At 41.5% G+C, this 19,652-nt stretch overlaps 1 protein-coding gene across 1 annotated transcript; it reads left to right on the top strand.

Annotated features, from left to right (window-relative positions):
* The first annotated feature begins 321 nt into the window (after nucleotides 1-321).
* Nucleotides 322-18,308, top strand: LOC129490441 (uncharacterized). Its single transcript, XM_063609974.1, has 3 exons — nucleotides 322-617; nucleotides 1,142-1,444; nucleotides 18,125-18,308. The coding sequence occupies exons 1-3, from the start codon at nucleotides 322-324 to the stop codon at nucleotides 18,270-18,272; spliced, it is 747 nt and encodes a 248-aa protein (XP_063466044.1). The 3' UTR covers nucleotides 18,273-18,308.
* Nucleotides 18,309-19,652: the final 1,344 nt, after the last annotated feature.

Below are 19,652 nucleotides of genomic sequence, written 5' to 3'. Positions count from 1 at the left end.
AAGTGAGACATACTTCAGCCACAACGAGGAGTGGATTCAGCTTATAGCTTCTTCCCAGGGCGACATAGCTTCTATTTATGAATCAGTGGTATTGAGAGGTGACAACGTGCTAGCAGCCCTCGCAGCCCTCGCTTGCTCTCAGCGCCTCCTCGGCCTTGATGCACACTCTGGCCCTGCTTGAGGAGCACTCCGGCCTGCCGCTGCACTTTGGGAGCCCCTTTCTGGGCTGGCCAAGGCCAGAGCCAGCTCCCTCAGCTTGCAGGGAGGTGTGGAGGGAGAGGCCCAGGTGGGAACCTGGGCCAGCGCGAGTTCCGGGTGGGCATGGGCTCAGCTGGCCGCACTGAGAGCGGCAGGCCAGCCTGCAAGCCCCGGCCAGTGAGGGGCTTAGCACCTGGGCCAGCAGCTGCTGTGCTTAATTTCTCAGCGGGCCTTAGCTGCCTCGCTGCGAGGCAGGGCTCTGGACCTGCAGCACCCCCATGCCTGAGCCTCCCCCAACTCCATGGGCTCCTATGTGCCAGAGCCTCCCCTACGAGCGCTGCCCCCTACTCCACTGCGCCCAATCCCATCATCCACCCAAGGGCTGCAGCACGACGCAGGACTGGCAGGCAGCTCCACCTGTGACCCCAGTGCATGATCCACTGGGTGAAGCCAGCTGGGCTCCTGAGTCTGGTGGGGATTTGCAGAACCTTTATGTCTAGCTAAAGGATTGTAAATACACCATTGGCACTCTGTATCTAACTCAAGGTTTGTAAACACACCAATTAGCACCCTGTGTCTAGCTCAGAGTTTGTGAACGCACCAATCCACACTCTGTATCTAGCTACTCTGGTGGGGAGGTGGAGAACTTTTGTGTCTAGCTCAGGGATTGTAAATGCACCAATCAGCACCCTGTCAAAATGGACCAATCAGCTCTCTGTAAAATGGACCAATCAGCAGGATGTTTGGGGGGGTGCGGCAGATAAGAGAATAAAAGCAGGCTGCCTGAGCCAGCACTGGCAACCCCTTCGGGTCCCCTTCCATACTATGGAAGCTTTGTTCTTTTGCTGTTTGGAAGAAATCTTGCTGCTGCTGGCTCTGTGGGTCCACACTGCCTTTGTGAGCTGTAACACTCACTGCAAAGGTCTGCAGCTTCACTCCTGAGGCCAGCAAGACCACGAACCCATCGGGAGGAACGGAACAACTGTAGACATGCCGCCTTAAGAGCTGTAACACTCACTGCGAAGGTCCACAGCTTCACCCCTGAGTCAGCGAGACCACGAACCCACCAGAAGGAAGAAACTCCAAAGACATTCAAACATCAGAAGGAACAAACTCCGGACACGCCACCTTTAAGAACTGTAACACTCACTGCGAGGGTCCGCGGCTTCATTCTTCAAGTCAGTGAGACCAAGAATCCACCAATTCCGGACACAGTATCTCCCCATACCCTTCCTCCTTCCCCAAAGTAGGCAGAAAAACAGCCCTGTTATTCTGGTGGAAGCGTTAGATCTGTATTCCTTTTAGACTGTATTTTAAAATGCACTATTAGAGCCCCAAAGTCATGTGGTCAGAGAATGTGAGAGCTGGAAGTGGCCTCAAAATCCAGTTGAACCCTCTTATTTCATGTTTGGAAACTGAGTACTAGAAAAGGTAAGTACTGCTTCAAGTCAACTGCTGACAAGATGGATCTAGTCTCTTTATTTCTACTGCACTCTGCCTGTTTCCAAATAAGATGTGGAGAAATCTTAACAATACAAAATGCATAAGGTAATACCATAGAAAAAGGCAAACAAGACTATGGAATGAGGAGGGAGTCAACTATGATAGATGGCACACGTGGTAAATTTAGCTCTGAGCATTCTTGAGATAACCCAGGGCGCATGGTAGCAGTTAGGACTCCTCTCTCCAAAGATTACTGGTCATTTTCTTATAGACTTGTCAGGGATGCTATAAAAATACATGGGACACATGAGGACCATGGTTGTGTCAACAAAAGAAGAGGTTTACCAAGGCTTTTTTTTTTTTTTCCGAGATGGAGTTTCGCTCTTGTTGTCCAGGCCAGAGTGTGCAATCTTGGCTCACTGCAACCTCCACCTCCTGGGTTCAAGCGATTCTCCTGCCTCAGCCTCCAGAGTAGCTGGGATTACAGGAATGCACCACCACACCCAGCTAATTTTGTATTTTTAGTAGAGACGGGGTTTCACCATGTTGGTCAGGCTGGTCTCGAACTCCTGACCTCAGGTGATCCACCCACCTTGGCCTTCCAAAGTGCTGGGATTACAGGCATGAGCCACCGTGCCCGGCCAAGGCTTGTTATTAACAGAGGGTTGTGAGAGCCGTTAGAAGATGGCAGAACAGGCCGGGCGCGGTGGCTCACGCTTGTAATCCCAGCACTTTGGGAGGCCAAGGCGGGCGGATCACGAGGTCAGGTGATCGAGACCACGGTGAAACCCCGTATCTACTAAAAATACAAAAAAAATAACCAAGCGTGGTGGCGGGCGCCTGTAGTCCCAGCTACTTGGAGAGGCTGAGGCAGGAGAATGGTGTGAACCCGGGAGGCGGAGCTTGCAGTGAGCCGAGATTGCGCCACTGCACTCCAGCCTGGGGGACAGAGCGAGACTCCGTCTCAAAAAAAAAACAAAAAGAAGATGGCGGAACAGTTAGGCAAGGCCTTCTGAGAATCAGAAATCTCCACTCCACACCAGTGTGGAACAAACATTTTGGCAAAATGTACAACAGTGGAGGACGCTAATTTTTAGTTAAAAAAACCCCACTACCTATGACCTGTTAGCCTCCTGACATAATATGGATGTTATAATCATGAAAAAAGGAGGGGTGGCCCAAGGTAAGGTCAGTTGCTTTTTATTTTCCCTTGGCATAAAATCTTTCTTAAAGGGAACTAGAAAACCCTTAAGAAGCAGAACGTGCCCACTGACCACATTCGGTTTTACGTGAAATAATATAACCCAACATCAACTTCTGCAAAAGCACTAGTTTTTCAAGCATCCTCAAAGTCAGTCACAGGGACAGTTATTTCAAAGTGACATTTACATTGTCAATGGGGAACTGAATAGCTGAAGGGTGAGATAGTGATCAAGAGAAGATTTAATCCCAGGACGAAGAGGAGGCAGATGTCTATGAGAGAGATAAGACAGCCTGGAGCTGCTCATAGCTTCTTATATTTAGATGACTGGGAAACAGCGCAAGTTGCAAAAGGCTTTACTAGTTGCTGCTGGTGCGTGTGTGTGTGTGTGTGTGTGTGTGTGTGTGTGTGTGTGTGTGTGTGTTCAGGAGAAACTATTGGGAACATGATCTATTTGCATATGTCTTAATTCATTTTAATTTGGGGGGCTTAAATACTTTGGAATATATTTCAAAATTCTTTTCTCTCAAGTTATTGTGTGTTTGCTTGTTTTTGTTTTGGAGGGTGTTTCTGTGCCTCCTATTTGAAAGAGATTAAACGTTTTTTAAGGGGCTTTAAGGAACTATGAGGAAAATGAGTAAGTTTCTATTTTGTGAGAAGAACAGAAGGTTGCAGAGGGCAGAGATCGTAGCCATCAACTATAAAAGTGTCATGATAGCAGATGATGTGCCTCTGCTTTCTGTGAGACACAGAATAACAAAATGAGTTTTAGCAAAGAAGACTGTTGACAATCTAAAATGTGTCAATGAGCAATAGAGAGATCTAGGAACTACCTGAAAAGAAGAATAATTGAAAGAACTGGGAGTGGTTAGCCTAAAAATGAGAAGACGTTTAGGCAACATACTATTATAGCTTTCTTAAATAGCCACAGGAGCTACTGAGAGGAAGTTCAGCTCTGTAGAACCATAACCTGATGGACAGAAGTTTTGAATAGGCAGGTGCAGCATCAGCACAAGGAAGTCCTTCTTATCAATTGATTGGGTGTCTTAGACCTTAAATATTTTCTTACCAATGTCTTTTAGCAGACGGTGGATGACGCAACAGGGATGTTGTAGAGAAGTTTCCTGAAGTAGACAGATATTGCATTGGATAATCACAAAGGCTCTTCTTACTTAATCAAACATTGTGGACTAAAGATAACAAAATAAGACACAAATAATCTACAAAAGCAACTTATTGAGTACATTTATACTCAAAGCTAAATCACATGACTAAATATGACTGTCTTGCTTTTTCCGATTCTACTTAGAATCAAACATGAGGCTTTTCCTTCCCCGCCCCCACACGTAGCTACTCCACTTCCCCTACCCTAATAGTCCAAAGCAATGGGTGAACATGCACTTCAAAAATTAGTAATATATTTTCAGCAAAACATAAAGGGTATGTGAGATAGAATTGTGCTGTATATACCAGACAACCCCCAAATAACAGGAGTTTTGATAGAATAATTATTTGTCATATAACAAAATCCAAAGGTAAGTATTTGGGGACTGGTATGAAAACTCCATGGTGATTTCAAGGGTACAGATGTCTACTTTTCCTTTTCACCATCCTCAGTATGTGGTTTTCTCCTCTTGGTCCAAGATGACTGCTGGAGCTCCTGCCTACTCCAGGATGGCAGGAAGAAAGAAGGAAAGAAAAAGGCACACCTCCCCACTTTTAAGTAGCTTTACTAGAACTCTCACAAAACACTTGTATTACATCTCATCAGACTATAAATTCAAAGAAGACCAGAAAATTTAGCTATTATCTGGACAACACTGGCCCAGCTAAAACTCAGATTTCTGTTACTATTGGAGAATAAAAGACTAGATATTGGGAGGTAACTGGAAGTTTCTCCTGAGCAGGATTTAGGTATTATACAAAACAACATAAGGTTACTCTCTTGATATCTGTTTCCCTCAATATTTTAAAGCAAATCTACTTAAAGCAGAGACCAAGTTTTTATAGTAAATGGTAAGGGGAAGTTTTGAGTGGAATTTTACCATGAAAAATGATACTAAAATTGTGAAAGCATATTTTATTTTATATTTAATATAATTTCGGTTATAGTATCGATTATTTATTAGGGGTTTTTGCCAAGAATGAGTTAAGTGCTGATTATTTAATTTAATGACATTGAAATGAGAATATAATATGATTTAATAATAGGACATTCTTTGTTTCTATTCGTCTTTGGCTACGTGATCATGGAGAGGATCTTTGAAAACGTGCATCACTTTTACTAAGAGCTTCTCTTAGGCCTTTGGTATCCACATCATTCTCTTAAACACCTGATCCTAGCATCAAAATTCCAGATGTTTCACTTCAAAATTTTCACTGGTCTACTTCTGCCAGACCCTCATTTGTCAGGGACATTCAGTGTGATATGATTAATTTTCTGATAGCACTTTAATTAACTTCATGAAATCTTGTGCCATGTGCAAGATTTGCAACCTCAATTTGCAATCAAGCTCACTACCAGAGATTTACACTTTACCATCTAGTAGAGACTCATCTAGAAATATTATGACAGATGTATGGAAATAGATACTACTTTTTAAGGGGAAGGATGTTTGAATAGGTACTAATAAGTGGGCACTTCATTAGTAAATATTTTTGCATCAGGAAGACCCTTGTTTACATATAAAACCTTTTAAGTACAGGATTTTAGATAACAAAGTTTCAGATAATGAGGACTTTCTAATTTATTCATTTTTACCCTATATGTTATATTTCAGTTAGGAAGTTAGAAAAATAAATAAAAATGGGATATGTGTACTCAGCACCTACCCTATATCAGGTGCTATGTTAGAAGCATTTCGCATGCTATTTCTTTTAATCCCCCCACCAGCAGGTCTATAGAATAAGGTCTTGATTTTCATTTATAAACAGAAAACCTGGACAAACCAAGTAATTCACAAGTAAAGTCAGCATTGTAGAGCTCTCATTTAAGTCCAAGACTGACTCCAACTCTTGTGTTCTTTACTCTAGAAATATGTTATGTTTCAAGGTTTTGATCAATGTGTTTTTACAGAGTGTCATCATTAACGGAAAGGAAAAGCAGGATAGAATGCTTCTTCCCGGTTAGCTTAACATAAATCAGGCTTGAAACTTGCCAGAAGGCAGAAGGCTTTTACATCTTTATGTGTTTCTCAGCACCTAGGCATATAAATTAGGATGCTTTCAGCTGCAAGTAATTGAAACTTGACTCAATTGACTTGTGGACCAGTGATTATCAAAGTGTGACCCCTGGACCAGCAACATCAGCATCACCTGAGACCTTGTTAGAAATGCAAATTCTCCACTTCTACCCTGGATCTACTGAATCAGAAACTCTGGGGGTGTAGCCCAGTGAGCTGTGGTTTAACAGCCCTCCAGGTGATTCTGATGAATGCTAAACTTTGAAAACCAGTGTTTGCGACAATAAGGAAATTCACTAATTCACTTTCTCACTAAGCAGGAAGTAGAAAGGGTATTTCTGGGTACTGCAGGATCAGGGCCAAGTTCTGTTCCCCATAACTCTCTTACTTCTGTCCTTCACATGTTCACTTTTCCTTGGACTGACTCTCCTTGTAGTCCCACACCCAGAAGCAGAAAACGAGCCATCTCTTTATCTTTTTCAAAGATTGGAGATATCTTTCCCAGAAATCCTCCCAACAGCCTTGCCCTCATGTTTCAAAGGCCAGAATCCTGTTACCTGACCAGGTCTTCAGCCAGTTACTGGCAAGTTGGATAAGACTGATGTGATTAGCTGACACCAATCAAGACCTACCCTCTGCCATATGGCCATACCCAGGAGGAAGCACACCTGAATAAAAACAATATTCTTGTTGGAAGAAGAAAGCAGAGAAAGGAGGTGGTATTGGGGTATAGGTATTGCAAAGGCTACCAGCAGTGCCAGCTATAAACATGAACATGGCGGGTCCATGCTGCAACAAATTCTTTGACCCATAAAGACTTCAACTTGAAGTCTGTAAATTTGTTTTGATAATCTTATCATTCTCACTTGTGAGCCTTTTAAAATTTAAGGTCAAAGGCAGCCTAAATATCACCGCATTTTAAAGTTTTGGCGATTATTGTCTGACATTTAAAGCCAGCTAGACATAATAATATATTAAATTAAACAGTTTTTAGTAGCATCATTTAGAAGATCTGTTTCATCTATTTTAGTGAAACGTTCTATCTTTTCATGCCAGAGCTCTAAGATAATTATAATTAAAAGGACACAAAACTGTGACTAAAAATATGTATTTTCCTTCTACGGTCTTTGTGCTTCTTCAAATGACAGGTGCTTCTTAAGAAAGGAAATTCTATTCATTGCTGTCTTTGCTATCTTTTCTCTAGCAAAAAAATAAACTTTAAATAATGACTTTTTAAAAGAGAGAAAATCTGAAAAGATGAACAGATTGCTTTGATCACTGCTTTGCTGAACAACTCAGTTGTCTGGAGACAGGTAGGAATACAGCAAATATTTAATTTTTGCTTGATTCACACATGAAGGTATTAGGAAGATTAGTAATTACCAAATCCTCTACTAGTCAGACATAAATGCCACATAACTCTGCAATTGTTTAGCTGTAATATGAACTGATCTCGGCAGAGGTAGTAAACGGTAGTTCATAGCTATAACGGCTTGAAAAATATTCATGCAACCTGCATTTCATTGTTGTTCTGTATCACAGGAGTCCTCAGCCTTCTCAATTCTTGAGTTTTTCAATTATGTGCTTACCTCATTTATATTCTACATCTGATCAAATACCAAAGAATGTGGATTAGTCACATTCCTACATAAATTTAAACATTATGTAACAAGTGTCCCAGCAGTTTGAGAATGAACTTCAACGTGGCATATTGGGGACTGCCCTAGGCTGGAATATAGACACTCTCTCTAGCTTCCAACCCTATCTCTGTCACCCATCTGCCCAATAATTTGGGGTAATTCACTTTACATGTCTAGGCCTTAGATTTCGGTGTCCGAAATTAGGAGATTGGCATTTGTCTCTAAATTCCCTGCCAAATCCACTGTCCTGATCAGAGAAAGATCAGAGGAGAGGCGGCTCAGCATAGTGTGAAAAACCCTTAGATTCACATCTCAGGTCAGCTACTTATTAACTGTGACCTTGGGCAAATTATTTAAAATATCTGAGACTGTTTTCTCATCGGTAGAATAGAGATAATATCAACCTCCCTCTCAGGTTGTTATGAGACTTGGAGAAAAGTATACTGGAAGTAGCTAGCATTGTTAATGTTAGCGTTGTTACTACAATAATTTAAATGGAGAGGAAGAATTCCACCTTATTTTTTTTTCCATACTCTTCACTACTAAAGTTCTTGTGGCAAGGGGAGGGAAAAAAATTGGTAAAAGGTTGTGTCAATATCTCATGTCTCCACTTTTCTGTCACCTGTTTATTCACTAACTCCCTTACTGCCAAGATGACAGTTGACGACAGACATTTTTCTACTCTGCACAAACTTAATGTGCTTCAGAGTCATCTGCAGAGCTTGTTAAAACACAGATTGCTGGTCCCCAGTCCCGGAGCTTCTGCTGCAGTAGGTCTGAAAGCCTGGATCTCCTGCATACATACAGGAGCTGCCGCTGGTGGTCTAAGGACCGCATTAGGTTGATGAGTAGAATTTCTTTGAGAAGTTTATAAAAGAATACAAGTTTCTAGACCTACTCTTGGAGGTTATGATTCAGTAAGGCTGACTGGGTCCTAGGAATCTCTATTTTTAAAGCTCCCCAGGTGATCCTCATGTTTAGCAGGTTTGGGAACAGCGACTCTATTTCTAATTCCAGTGGTGAATGTGTTCCCAAAGCCTCCTGGTGGTTTTGTTGATGCAGCAATTTCCTCTTGTAATTCTTAATCCTTCTGGGTCTCTCCTCCAATTCCACTTTCAAATACCATCATTCAGAGTCACTTCAACTTTTCTTTATTTCTAGATTAATGTGATTTCTTCCTGTTTTTGATCCCGGCTATTAGCAGAAGCTGGAAGTCCTAATGCCTTATAATACGGTGTTTCTGCCTCTCAAGACATTTATCTTTCTATATCTTTTATTTGTGTTGTTCATTCCACCTCACCTCAGCTCTTCTCCCCAACACCACTAATAAGGCCCTCCAGGGCAAAGACTGGATTCTATTCAGAGAATGCCCTAGTACAGAGACTTGTAAATAGTAGGGGATCAAAACAAAGATGTTGAAACTAAATTTGATCACACAAGAAAGCCATTTATCACCATCTACACCACCACTGTCATTGACCTATGTCTATAAAGTCTATGTCTTTTCTCAAATGTTTTGGTAGTAATAGCTAACACTTACTAAGCTAACTTTATGGACTTCCTGCATGTGAGGCACTATTCCAAGCACTTAAGCCTATATCAACTAGTGTAGTTCATGTAATTAGCTCAAAGCATCTTGCAATCAAGTCATTTTCCCCCTTGAACAACTGCTGTAAGCTCAGAGCAACCCCAACCATTTCCAGCAGGTAAGCAAAAATGGAGAGACCAGATGAGGAAAAGCCAGAAGTCATAGCCGGACAGAGAACTACATCCCAGCTCTGTGAGTCAGAAAACCCTAACCTCTGCAGTGCTGACTCTGCAGCCCTTAATATAGTCCCTCAACACCATTTGAAAAGACTCCTACACTGATGGAAACAGGCCTTCTTCTTCTTCTTTTTCTAAATAGACTTTATTTTTCAGAGAATTTTAGGTTCACAGCAAAATTGAGAGGAAGGTACAGAGATTTCCCATATCTCCCCTGCCCCCACAAAACCACAGCATCGCCAATTATTAACATCCCTCACCAGAGTGGTACATTTGCTACAATTGATGAACCTACATTGATGCATCATAATCAACCCAAATCCATAGTTTACATTAGGGTTGATTCTTGGCATTGTACCTTCTATGGGTCTGAAAAATGTATAATGACATGTATCCACTATTACAGTATCATAGAGTAGTTTTACTGCCCTAAACATCCTCTGTTCTCCACCTACTCATTTCTGCCTCCCCCAACCTCCATGTTCACATAAAATGTGAGCATGAGGGCAAATCCTAAATCAAGTACAATATATATGGGTCAACTCCATTGATTACAATATGTGGGGAGTCATTTAGCCTCTGTGAGACTTTCCTTATTGGCAAAAGTTGAAAATAATTGTATCTTTAATTGTGATGATCCAATGAGACAATATCACTTGAGAGGGAGCCATTTTAGAAACTAACCATACAAAATTTGAGGATTTCAGCCTGTGCAGCACTGATAGAGATGGTTACAATGCTGATATGGTTTGGCTCTGTGTCCCAAAACAAATCTCACCTTGAATTGTAATAATCCCCATGTTTCATGGGAGGGACCTGGTGGGAGGTAATTGAATCATGGGGGTGGGTGTTTCCCATGATCATGCTGTTCTTGTGATGGTGAATACATCTCATGAGAGCCAATGATTTTATAAAGGGGAGTTCCCCTGTACATGCCCTGTCTTTCCTGCTGCCATGTAAGACTTGCCGTTGCTTCTCCTTTGCCTTCCACCACGATTTTGAGGCCTCCACAGCCATGTGGAATTGTAAGTCCATAAAACCTCTTTCCTTTATAAATTACCCAGTCTTAGGTAAGTCCTTATTAGCAGAGTGAGAACAGACTAATACAAATGCTTTCGGACACCCATGGTTTAGGGACCATTCCCTTGGTGGGGGTCAGAGGTGCTATACACCTTGCAATGGGCAGACAATCCTGTATGATGAAGAATTGTCCTGCCTCAAGTGAATTTTCTAAAGTCAAGGATATTTCAATTTGAGAAGCTAGGCATTCTGGTAAGTAACGAACTTGTTTTTAATAATCCAAGCGTAGATCCTTACTTGGTTTAACATATAAACAGCAAGTAGTTTGGCATGATTGTAACATGCACTGAATTTTCCAGATGAAAATTCCCACGTAAATTGAAAGAATAAAGAATTTAGTTTTGTTCAGAACTTTTCCAAGGATTATTTGTCATTTTGTAATTTACATCATTGATGCTTCTTGTGGTATCTGAGTCACAAATGTAACACATCTGTTTCAATTTTTGTTTGTAACTAGTATTTACAGTGATTTATGAACTTGTTTATTTATAAACACACATATTCATATCTACACATATCTATGCATTTACATACATGCATAAATACACACATATATGTATTTATATTACCCTTATTTTAAGCATGTAAAAAATTTAAATACAGTGATACTAGTTGAATATTATCTTAATTTCAAACTTTACAAATTTTAAGTATATATAAGCATTTGACTACTTTATTCTCTTTAGTGTAGTTGTACCTACATATATACATATTGAAACACATATTATTTGATTATAGATCACCTTACTCTTCGTTGTCTTTATAGTACACTTAAAGCATTATATGCGTGTTTTTGAAATATGCTTGTAGATAAACTATTTTATCTACGAAGGAAATTTCAGAATAATGAAAGGGCCAACACAAAATTTATACTCTCTAGAGGGAGAGCTGGGACTGAGAATGTTGAGAACTACTACACTAAAGAAATGTGAATAATTGCTATTTGTCCTTGGTTTTGTGCAGGAGATTGACTGAAAATTAGTCAGGGAGAGATGGCTCTCTGCTCTTTATGATGTCAAGGCCATTATATTAAGCATCTCCCTACTTCCTTCTTTTGTCCTCTAGTGTGTGTCCATTAGTTATGGTTTGCTAGGGTAATCTATGGACAGATCATAGACAGTTTTCTGAAAGATACGTCAGCCATGGACATGAGAGCTACTCCTAAAAACAGTGACCACTGGTACAACTGGACCCTTAATTTGATATCCACATGTGCGTTTGTGCCCGAGGCCTTAATGAGAATGCTGCAGTGTCTTTCCTCAGCATCTCTGCTAAGTGCCAATTACAGCATTTATTTCTAATGTGGTTATATCCTGGGATGTGTTTAAAATATTATTCTACTTTTAACCACTTACTGAGAAAGCTTTTTCCCTCAAATGTGTCAAAAACTATGTTGAAATGTGTCTGAACATTTGAGGAGAGCAGAGAGGGTTTAAGCAAAAGTTGAGAACAAGACTCATTCCCCCAACCTTACTCCATGGATGAGGCACTTGTGTTAAGAGTGAACAGTAACTTGTTCACAGTAACTTGTTCACTCTTAACAATCACCTTATGAGCTGTGTAGCATCACCTCTGTTTACAATTGGGGAAACAAATAAAAAGTAAAAGCACTTTTAGAGCTCATAGATATAGGCAAAATTTGGGAATTAAACCCACTTCATCTGATTCCAAAGTCAATTCTCTCTGCAAGATATTCCCCCACTTTCTGTCCCCAGTCTATACAAATCTGTTTGTTTATCCAAATAGTCTTTGAGACCCTATTGTTGGCAGGACACCGCAAAGGATATGACTTTGACTTTGCCTTTTGAGAAGATCACAGAATGATAGTGTAGGCTGACAAATAATAAGAGAATATTAGGAACAAGAGTACCACAGAGCCACAAAAGAATTTGTAGTGGGCTGTCAGCAAAGATGGTCACTATCAATTTATTCTTCCCTATCTGGGCGTGGCACTCCTTCCTTTAAGATGTCACATCCATTTCCCCTTTCTTTCAATCTAGGCTGCCCATGTAACTTGTTTTGGCCCATAGGATGGCATGGAAGTGCCACCATGTCAGTTCCCTACCTAGTTCTTAAGAGACCTAAGAACTTCCCGTTTTACTCTGTTGGAGCCTTGAGCCACTCTGAAAAGAAGTTGAACTACCCTTCTAGAAAGTGAGACTTTGCCATCCTTCAAAGATCCCAGCCTCTCCAGCTGAGGCACCAGACATGGGATCAAGATATGTTGGATCCTCCAACCCCAGTGGAGCCACCCCCACCTATTACCTCGCAGACCAGAGATAAGCCATCCCTGCTGAGCCCTGCTTAAATTCCTGACACACAGAATAATGAGCAAGAAAATGTTTTTCCTTTAAGCCATCAACTTGGGGTGGCTATCGTATGACAATAAACATCAGAGATTTTAAAAAACACCATGGGAATACCTGTAGGAAAGAGAGACTTTTTGGAGTAATCTGAGAGATATTCAAAAAATAAGTAGAATTTGAGTTGAACCTTAAAGAGATGAGTGGGCCCTGAGGAAAAAGTTTCCATAATCCCACCTCTACCCCTACTGAGAGCACCTGTCCTATCTTAGAAGCAAAACACAACAGACGATAAGTTATCAAAAATATGAGAAAAAGGCTCAATGACCAGAATTGTTGCCTTTGAGATGAGGTAGAACGCCTTCGTTCTGCAGTACTCTGAAAGAGACCACTGAGGAGCAAACATCCTTATTCCATCTCCATGTTCTTTTTTAATTCATTCATTAATTAATGTATTTATTTGAGATGGAGTCTCACTTTGTTGACCAGGCTGGAGTGCAGTGGCACCATCTCGGCTCACTGCAGCCTCTGCCTCCCAGGTTCAAGTGATTCTCCCACCTCTAATGTTGTCCTAATATTATTAATTATCAGAAAGGTAGGACTTATCAAAAGCATTTTCAACTGTGTGCAGTGTGCAGTTTCCCAGCCTCCCAAGTAGCTGGGACTACAGGTGCACACCACCATGCCCAGCTAATTTTTGTATCTTTTTAGTAGAGACGGGGTTTACCATGTTGACCAGGCTGGTCCTGAACTCCTGACCTCAGGTGATCCGCTTGCCTCGGCCTCCCAAAGTGCTGGGATTACAGGCCAGGCATGAACCATCACACCCGGCCCTCCATCTCCATGTTCTAAAAAGTGCCTGCCATTCTTCACTCCCCAGCTCAATGTTCATTTGCAGGATTTCCTCTACATTGAAGTCTGTCCCCTATTTTTCTTCAAAGGTCTCCCTCAATCTTACCAAATTCCTGTATTTGTAGCTATAAAAATCTGCTAAGATTTTCCCTCTAGTTTCTTAATTTTTATGACTTCCAAAGGAAGCACTTCCCTTTGCCTTGTTCCTAGTAGGTACTCTTAAAATGGGTGTGGAATTATATGGCACCCAGCATGCAAATTAACGTGTTATAAAGAAAAAAATTTTTTTTTCTGCAAAGGAAGCAATAAAAGCCAATGACTTTTGCTAAATTTCTTCTCACAATTTCTAATGAGTCAATGTGCTGAGAAGAAGAAATTAGTCAGAGAAGAATGTGTCCTATTATACAGTTCCACTTTTGCAAGGATGAGTCAGACATTGCCATGTTGTGGTGTTCTGGCACCTGGCTAAGATAAGTAGGGTTGGGGGTGAAAGAGAACCTCTTTCTTGAAAACTTAAAAAAGGAAACACTAGCAGAGAATCTTTCAAACAGAGTCCAATTGAGAAAAAAACAAATTATGACCAGACTGGCTTTATTGCTAGGGGAAAATGTATGACATTATTTTACCCTCAGTAAATCATCTCAACTTCTAATGGGTCTGGGCAAAGCTACTGCCCCACTACACCAAGCAAACAGAAGCAAGAAGCATTCAGCATGAAGCTCTCATAGCAGACCAGACCAGATAAACAATTGTTTTTTCCACTCTATTCCCCACATGCTTTGTCTGAGAAACTCCTGTGCAAAGCACTTAACTGGAGTAAGGGACCCCAAAATGAGCAGAGCTCAGCCTTCCATCTAAGGGATTGATAGGTCAATGTAGGAGACAAACATACAGATAATACAATAATGGGAATGAGGGTGGGGTGGGAGGTGGCATGAATTCATGGAATGCAGTCTGAGGATTGAATTTGCCAGCCTCAAAATACTTTCAAATTGGAAGGAGACGTATTTTGTTGGAGATGCCTTTAGAATGTAACTTGAGGGCCAGAAAAAAGAATGCAAGCTACCTTATATTTGGACACCTGCATCTATACCAAGCATATTTCCAGAATCAAAAATGGGAACCCATTATCTAACATATTATGACAAGAAGAGAAAATCTTTGAAGTATGAGACTGACAGAGGGTTGCAGTAGCCCCAGCACAATAAGGGTGCGAAGCATGTTCACTACAAGGCTAAGTTAAGGACCCTTGCCAATCTGTGTGCCACTGCACATGGTTGAAAATGCTTTTGATAAGTCCTACCTCTCTGATAATTAATAACATTAGCGTAAGAATGACCATGTGTTTGAATGGTGCTTTTCTTTTTCAAAATCTTAATTATTTTTTCAAAAAATTGTATTAGGAACTAGAAGGAGACCATATGGGAGGGCACAGAAGTGGTAAGCAATTATTTTTAAGTTGGATCTATTCAAGCCTCACTTCGGCAAGGACCCAACCAGTAAATATCACTGTGGGAATGCTAACATGGAAACTGGTTTCATCTTTGTTTATTTTGTATTTAATAAACACTTATGGGGAAGCTGTGTGCAGGGTATTGTGCCTCCTACAGACCTGCTCATCCATCTGCCTGGTCAACCTTTCCACCAATAGATGGTCAAGGCTGCAAACTTAGCAAAAGAAACTCATCTGGCCCCCAAACCTGTTCCTCCGCCTGTGTTTCTTATCTCAGAAAATTACATCATCATCCTCCCTAATGTTTCGGCCTTCACCCTTGAAATCATCTTAAGCCTTCTTGTCCTTTCTCATGGCTCCCCACATATCACATCAGTTGTCAAATCTGATCATATTTGCTATTCATCCCCTTCTTTTCATTTAATTTTTCTAGCAACTTACTGCGCCATCTGTTTATTCACCTCCTAAATGATCTCCCCATTGTAAAGGGGCAACTTTTGTTTGGCAGCCCATCTTCTAAGTATTTACACTCTGGTAAACCAGTAGCAGTTTAGCTGTTTGGAAGAGAAACTCTTTCTTTTCTCAAGGATTCAAAGATGAGAGGACGGAAGATCTAGAGTTAATACAGGAGTCTTACAACTGGAGAGCCGTGTCTGAAAATGGTGCCAGCACAGACAAAGTACACTTGATCCTAATCCCCTAGTACAAACTCACATATAGTAAGATACCTTTTTTCTTTTCTGCTTCCAAGCTACTATATATATGATGGCTTATTACTCTGTCATAAAGTTCTAGGATACTCCTCTGATTAAAACCTCTAGTGAGGCCGGGTGCAATAGCTTTCGCCTGTAATCCCAGCACTTTGGGAGGCCAAGGTGAGTGGATCACCTGAGGTCAGGAATTCGAGATCAGCACAGACAAATTGGTGAAACCCCATCTCTACTAAAAATACAAAAATTAACTGGGCATGGTAGCACACCCCTGTAGTCCCAGCTACTCAGGAAACTGAGGCACGAGAATGTATTGAACCCAGGAGGCTGAGGTTGCAGTGAGCTGAGATGGTGCCACTGCACTCCAGCCTGGGGAACAGAGTGAGACTCCTTCAAAAACAAACAAAAAACAACAAAAACAACAACAACAAAATCACCTCTAGCAACTCCCTATCAGGTAAAGAATAGCTTACAAACTTTTTAACATTACACAGACTCCCTTTACAATCTAACCTTAGTCTAATTTTCTTCCACCTTCTAATTTTTTATTTATTTATTTATTTTAAGACAGTGTCTTGCTATGTTGTCCAGGATGGACTTGAACTCCTGGGCTCAAGGGATCCTCCTGCCTCTGCCTCTCGAGTAGCTGGGACTATAAGCATGTGCTATGGTGCCTCGCTTCTAACTTTTAAAAAAGGCTCTTTACTATCATGCCTCTGTAATTTTTTCCTCAGGCTTTTACTGCTTTTTAGAATGTTCTTTCCCCCATATTTCTATTTGCTGAATTCCTATTCAAACTGTGAAGACCATCTCAATTGCTATTACTAATATAAAGTCTTCTTTGTTCCAACTCCTTGTTCCCAGGCTTGACTAATAATTTCCTCTTCCATGTATATAAAATCATTATAGCACCATGTTGAGTTTGTTGGTACTTGTTTGAATGCCTTCCTGTCCCCTTAAGTTATGAGACTCCTGAGGGGCAAACTACATCTCTTATCAATTTCACACTCCATAGTTCTTCAATATTTGTTAATTAATAAATCAATGAATGAATAAATAAATAACCCCATTTTCCTTCCAATACATCAGCATACTATTCTTTACCAACACCTGATCCTAGACATTATTTTGCTTTTACCATAATAATAACAAGGACAAAGACATATATAGTACTCATTATGTGCCAAGCATTGTTCTAAATGTTTTAGGTTTCTTAAATCACTTAATCTTTACAACAACTCTATGAGGTTGGGCATTATTATTATCCAATTTGACAGATGTGAGAAATGAAACACAAAGAGGTTAGGTAACTTACCTGCGGTCAGACAGCTAAGCAGTAAACTGGGATTTCAACTCAGACTAAATCAAAGACAGCACTCCTACCACTACTCTACCCTCTACTTGTGAGATTGTGAGGAAAGTATTCTAACTCACTTCCATTTCATGCCAATCAGATAGTTACAACTGCTGGAATCATTTGATGCCATTAAAAAATACAACTATTTCAAGTATTGGTGAGGTTATACAAGGATGGGAATATACATTTGCTACTGGTGGCAGTGTTAATTGGAACACCTGCTTTGGAAAACACTGGCATCACATGGTAAGGTTAAACATATACAAAACTTATGATCCATTGATTCCATTCTCGGCCATAGATACCCTAGATGGGCATCAAGATAAAATGCACAAGACTGTTCATACCAGCATTGTTTATAACAGCCTAAATACCCCAGATAACATTCAGTAGTAGAATAGATGAACAGATTGTGTTAGACCCATTCAATAGAATACTACTTAGCAATGAAAATAAATGAACTATGGGTTTACCCAATCACATAGATAAAATTCACAAATAAAAGGCTGAGTGAAAGAAGCCAGACACAAATGAATACATAGTGTCAGGCCTCTGAGCCCAAACTAAGCCATCATATCCCCTGTGACCTGCACGTACACATCCAGATGGCCGGTTCCTGCCTTAACTGATGACATTCCACCACAAAAGAAATGAAAATGGCCTGTTCCTGCCTTAACTGATGACATTATCTTGTGAAATCCCTTCTCCTGGCTCATCCTGGCTCAAAAGCTCCCCCACTGAGCACCTTGTGACCCCCACTCCTGCCCATCAGAGAACAATCCCCCGCTTTCACTGTAATTTTCCTTTACCTACCCAAATCCTATAAAACGGCCCCACCCCTGTCTCCCTTCGGTGACTCTATTTTCGGACTCAGCCTGCGTGCACGCAGGTGATTAAAACTTTATTGCTCACACAAAGCCTGTTTGGTGGTCTCTTCACAGGGACGCGCATGAAATTTGGTGCTGTGACTCAGATCGGGGGACCTCCCTTGGGAGATCAATCCCCTGTCCTCCTGCTCTTTGCTCCATGAAAAAGATCCACCTCAGGTCCTCAGACCCACCAGCCCAAGGAACATCTCACCAATTTTAAATCAGGTAAGCAGCCTCTTCTTATTCTGTTCTCCAACCTCTCTCACTATTCCTCAGCCACTTTCTCCTTTCAATCTTGGCGCCATCCTTCAATCTCTCCCTTCTCTTAATTTCAGTTCCTTTCCTTTTCTGGTAGAGACAGGAGACGCGTTTTATCCATGGACCCAAAACTCTGGCGCCGGTCATGGACTCAGGAAGACAATCTTCCCTTGGTGTTTAATCACATGGGGATGGCTGCCTGATTATTCACCCATGTTTCAGAGGTGTCTGACCATGTGGGGACGCCTGCCTTGGTCCTTCACCCTTAGCAGCAAGTACCGCTTTTCTAGCGGGCAAGAACACCCCAACCCCTTCTCTCCGTGTCTCTACCCCTTCACTGCTTTTCTGGGGGCAAGAACCCACCGATCCCTTATTTCCGCACCCCAACCTCTTATCTCTGTGCCCTGATCCCTTACTTCCATGCCCTGACCTCTTATCTCTGTGCCCCAACCCCTTATTTCCACGCCCTGACCCCTTTCTTACTTTTCTGGAGGATAAGAACCCCCAAAACCCTTCCCTCCGTGTCTCTACTCTCTTTTCTCTAGGCTTGCCTCCTTCACTATGGACAACTTTCCATCCTTCATTCCTCCTTCTTCTCCCTTAGCCTGTGTTCTCAAGAACTTAAAACCTCTTCAACTCACACCTGACCTAAAACCTAAATGCCTTGTCTTCTTCTGCAACACCGCTTGGCCCCAATACAAACTTGACAATGGCTCTAAATGGCCAGAAAATAGCACTTTCGATTTCCCCATCCTACAAGACCTAAATAATTTTTGTCAAAAAAATAGGGAAATGGTCTGCGGTGCCTGACGTCCAGCATTCTTTTACACATTAGTCCCTCCCTGGTCTCTGTTCCCAATGCAACTTGTCCCAAATCTTCCGTCTTTCCCTCCCACCTGTCCCCTCAGTCCTAACCCCAAGTGTCGCTGAGTCTTTCTAATCTTCCTTTTCTACAGACCCATCTGACCTCTCCCATCCTCCCCAGGCTGAGCTAAGTCCCAATTCTTCCTCAGCATCCGCTCCTCCACCCTATAATCCTTTTATCACCTCCCCTCCTCACACCCGGTCAGGCTTACAGTTTCGTTCTGTGACTAGCCCTCCCCCACCTGCCCAGCAATTTCCTCTTAAAGAGGTTTCTGGAGCTAAAGGCATAGTCAAGGTTAATGCTCCTTTTTCTTTATCCCAAATCAGATAGTGTTTAGGCTCTTTTTCATCAAATATAAAAACCCAGCCCAGTTCATGGCTCCTTTGGCAGCAACCCTGAGACGCTTTACAGCCCTAGACCCTAAAAGTCAAAAGGCCGTCTTATTCTCAATATACATTTTATTACCCAATCTGCTCC

Source organism: Symphalangus syndactylus, chromosome 9 (genome assembly GCF_028878055.3).
Source record: "Symphalangus syndactylus isolate Jambi chromosome 9, NHGRI_mSymSyn1-v2.1_pri, whole genome shotgun sequence".
Lineage (NCBI taxonomy): Eukaryota > Metazoa > Chordata > Mammalia > Primates > Hylobatidae > Symphalangus > Symphalangus syndactylus.
Note: the sequence above shows the minus strand (reverse complement) of the source record. Positions and strands in the feature narration are given on the sequence as shown.

Coding starts and splice junctions, on each gene's coding strand:
- LOC129490441 (XM_063609974.1), top strand. CDS start 322: ATGGGCTCAGCTGGCCGCACTGAGAGCGGCAGGCCAGCCTGCAAGCCC. Junction 618..1,141: donor ACTGGCAGGCAGCTCCACCT/GTGACCCCAGTG, acceptor TTCACTCCTGAG/GCCAGCAAGACCACGAACCC. Junction 1,445..18,124: donor ACCCTTCCTCCTTCCCCAAA/GTAGGCAGAAAA, acceptor GTCTCTTCACAG/GGACGCGCATGAAATTTGGT.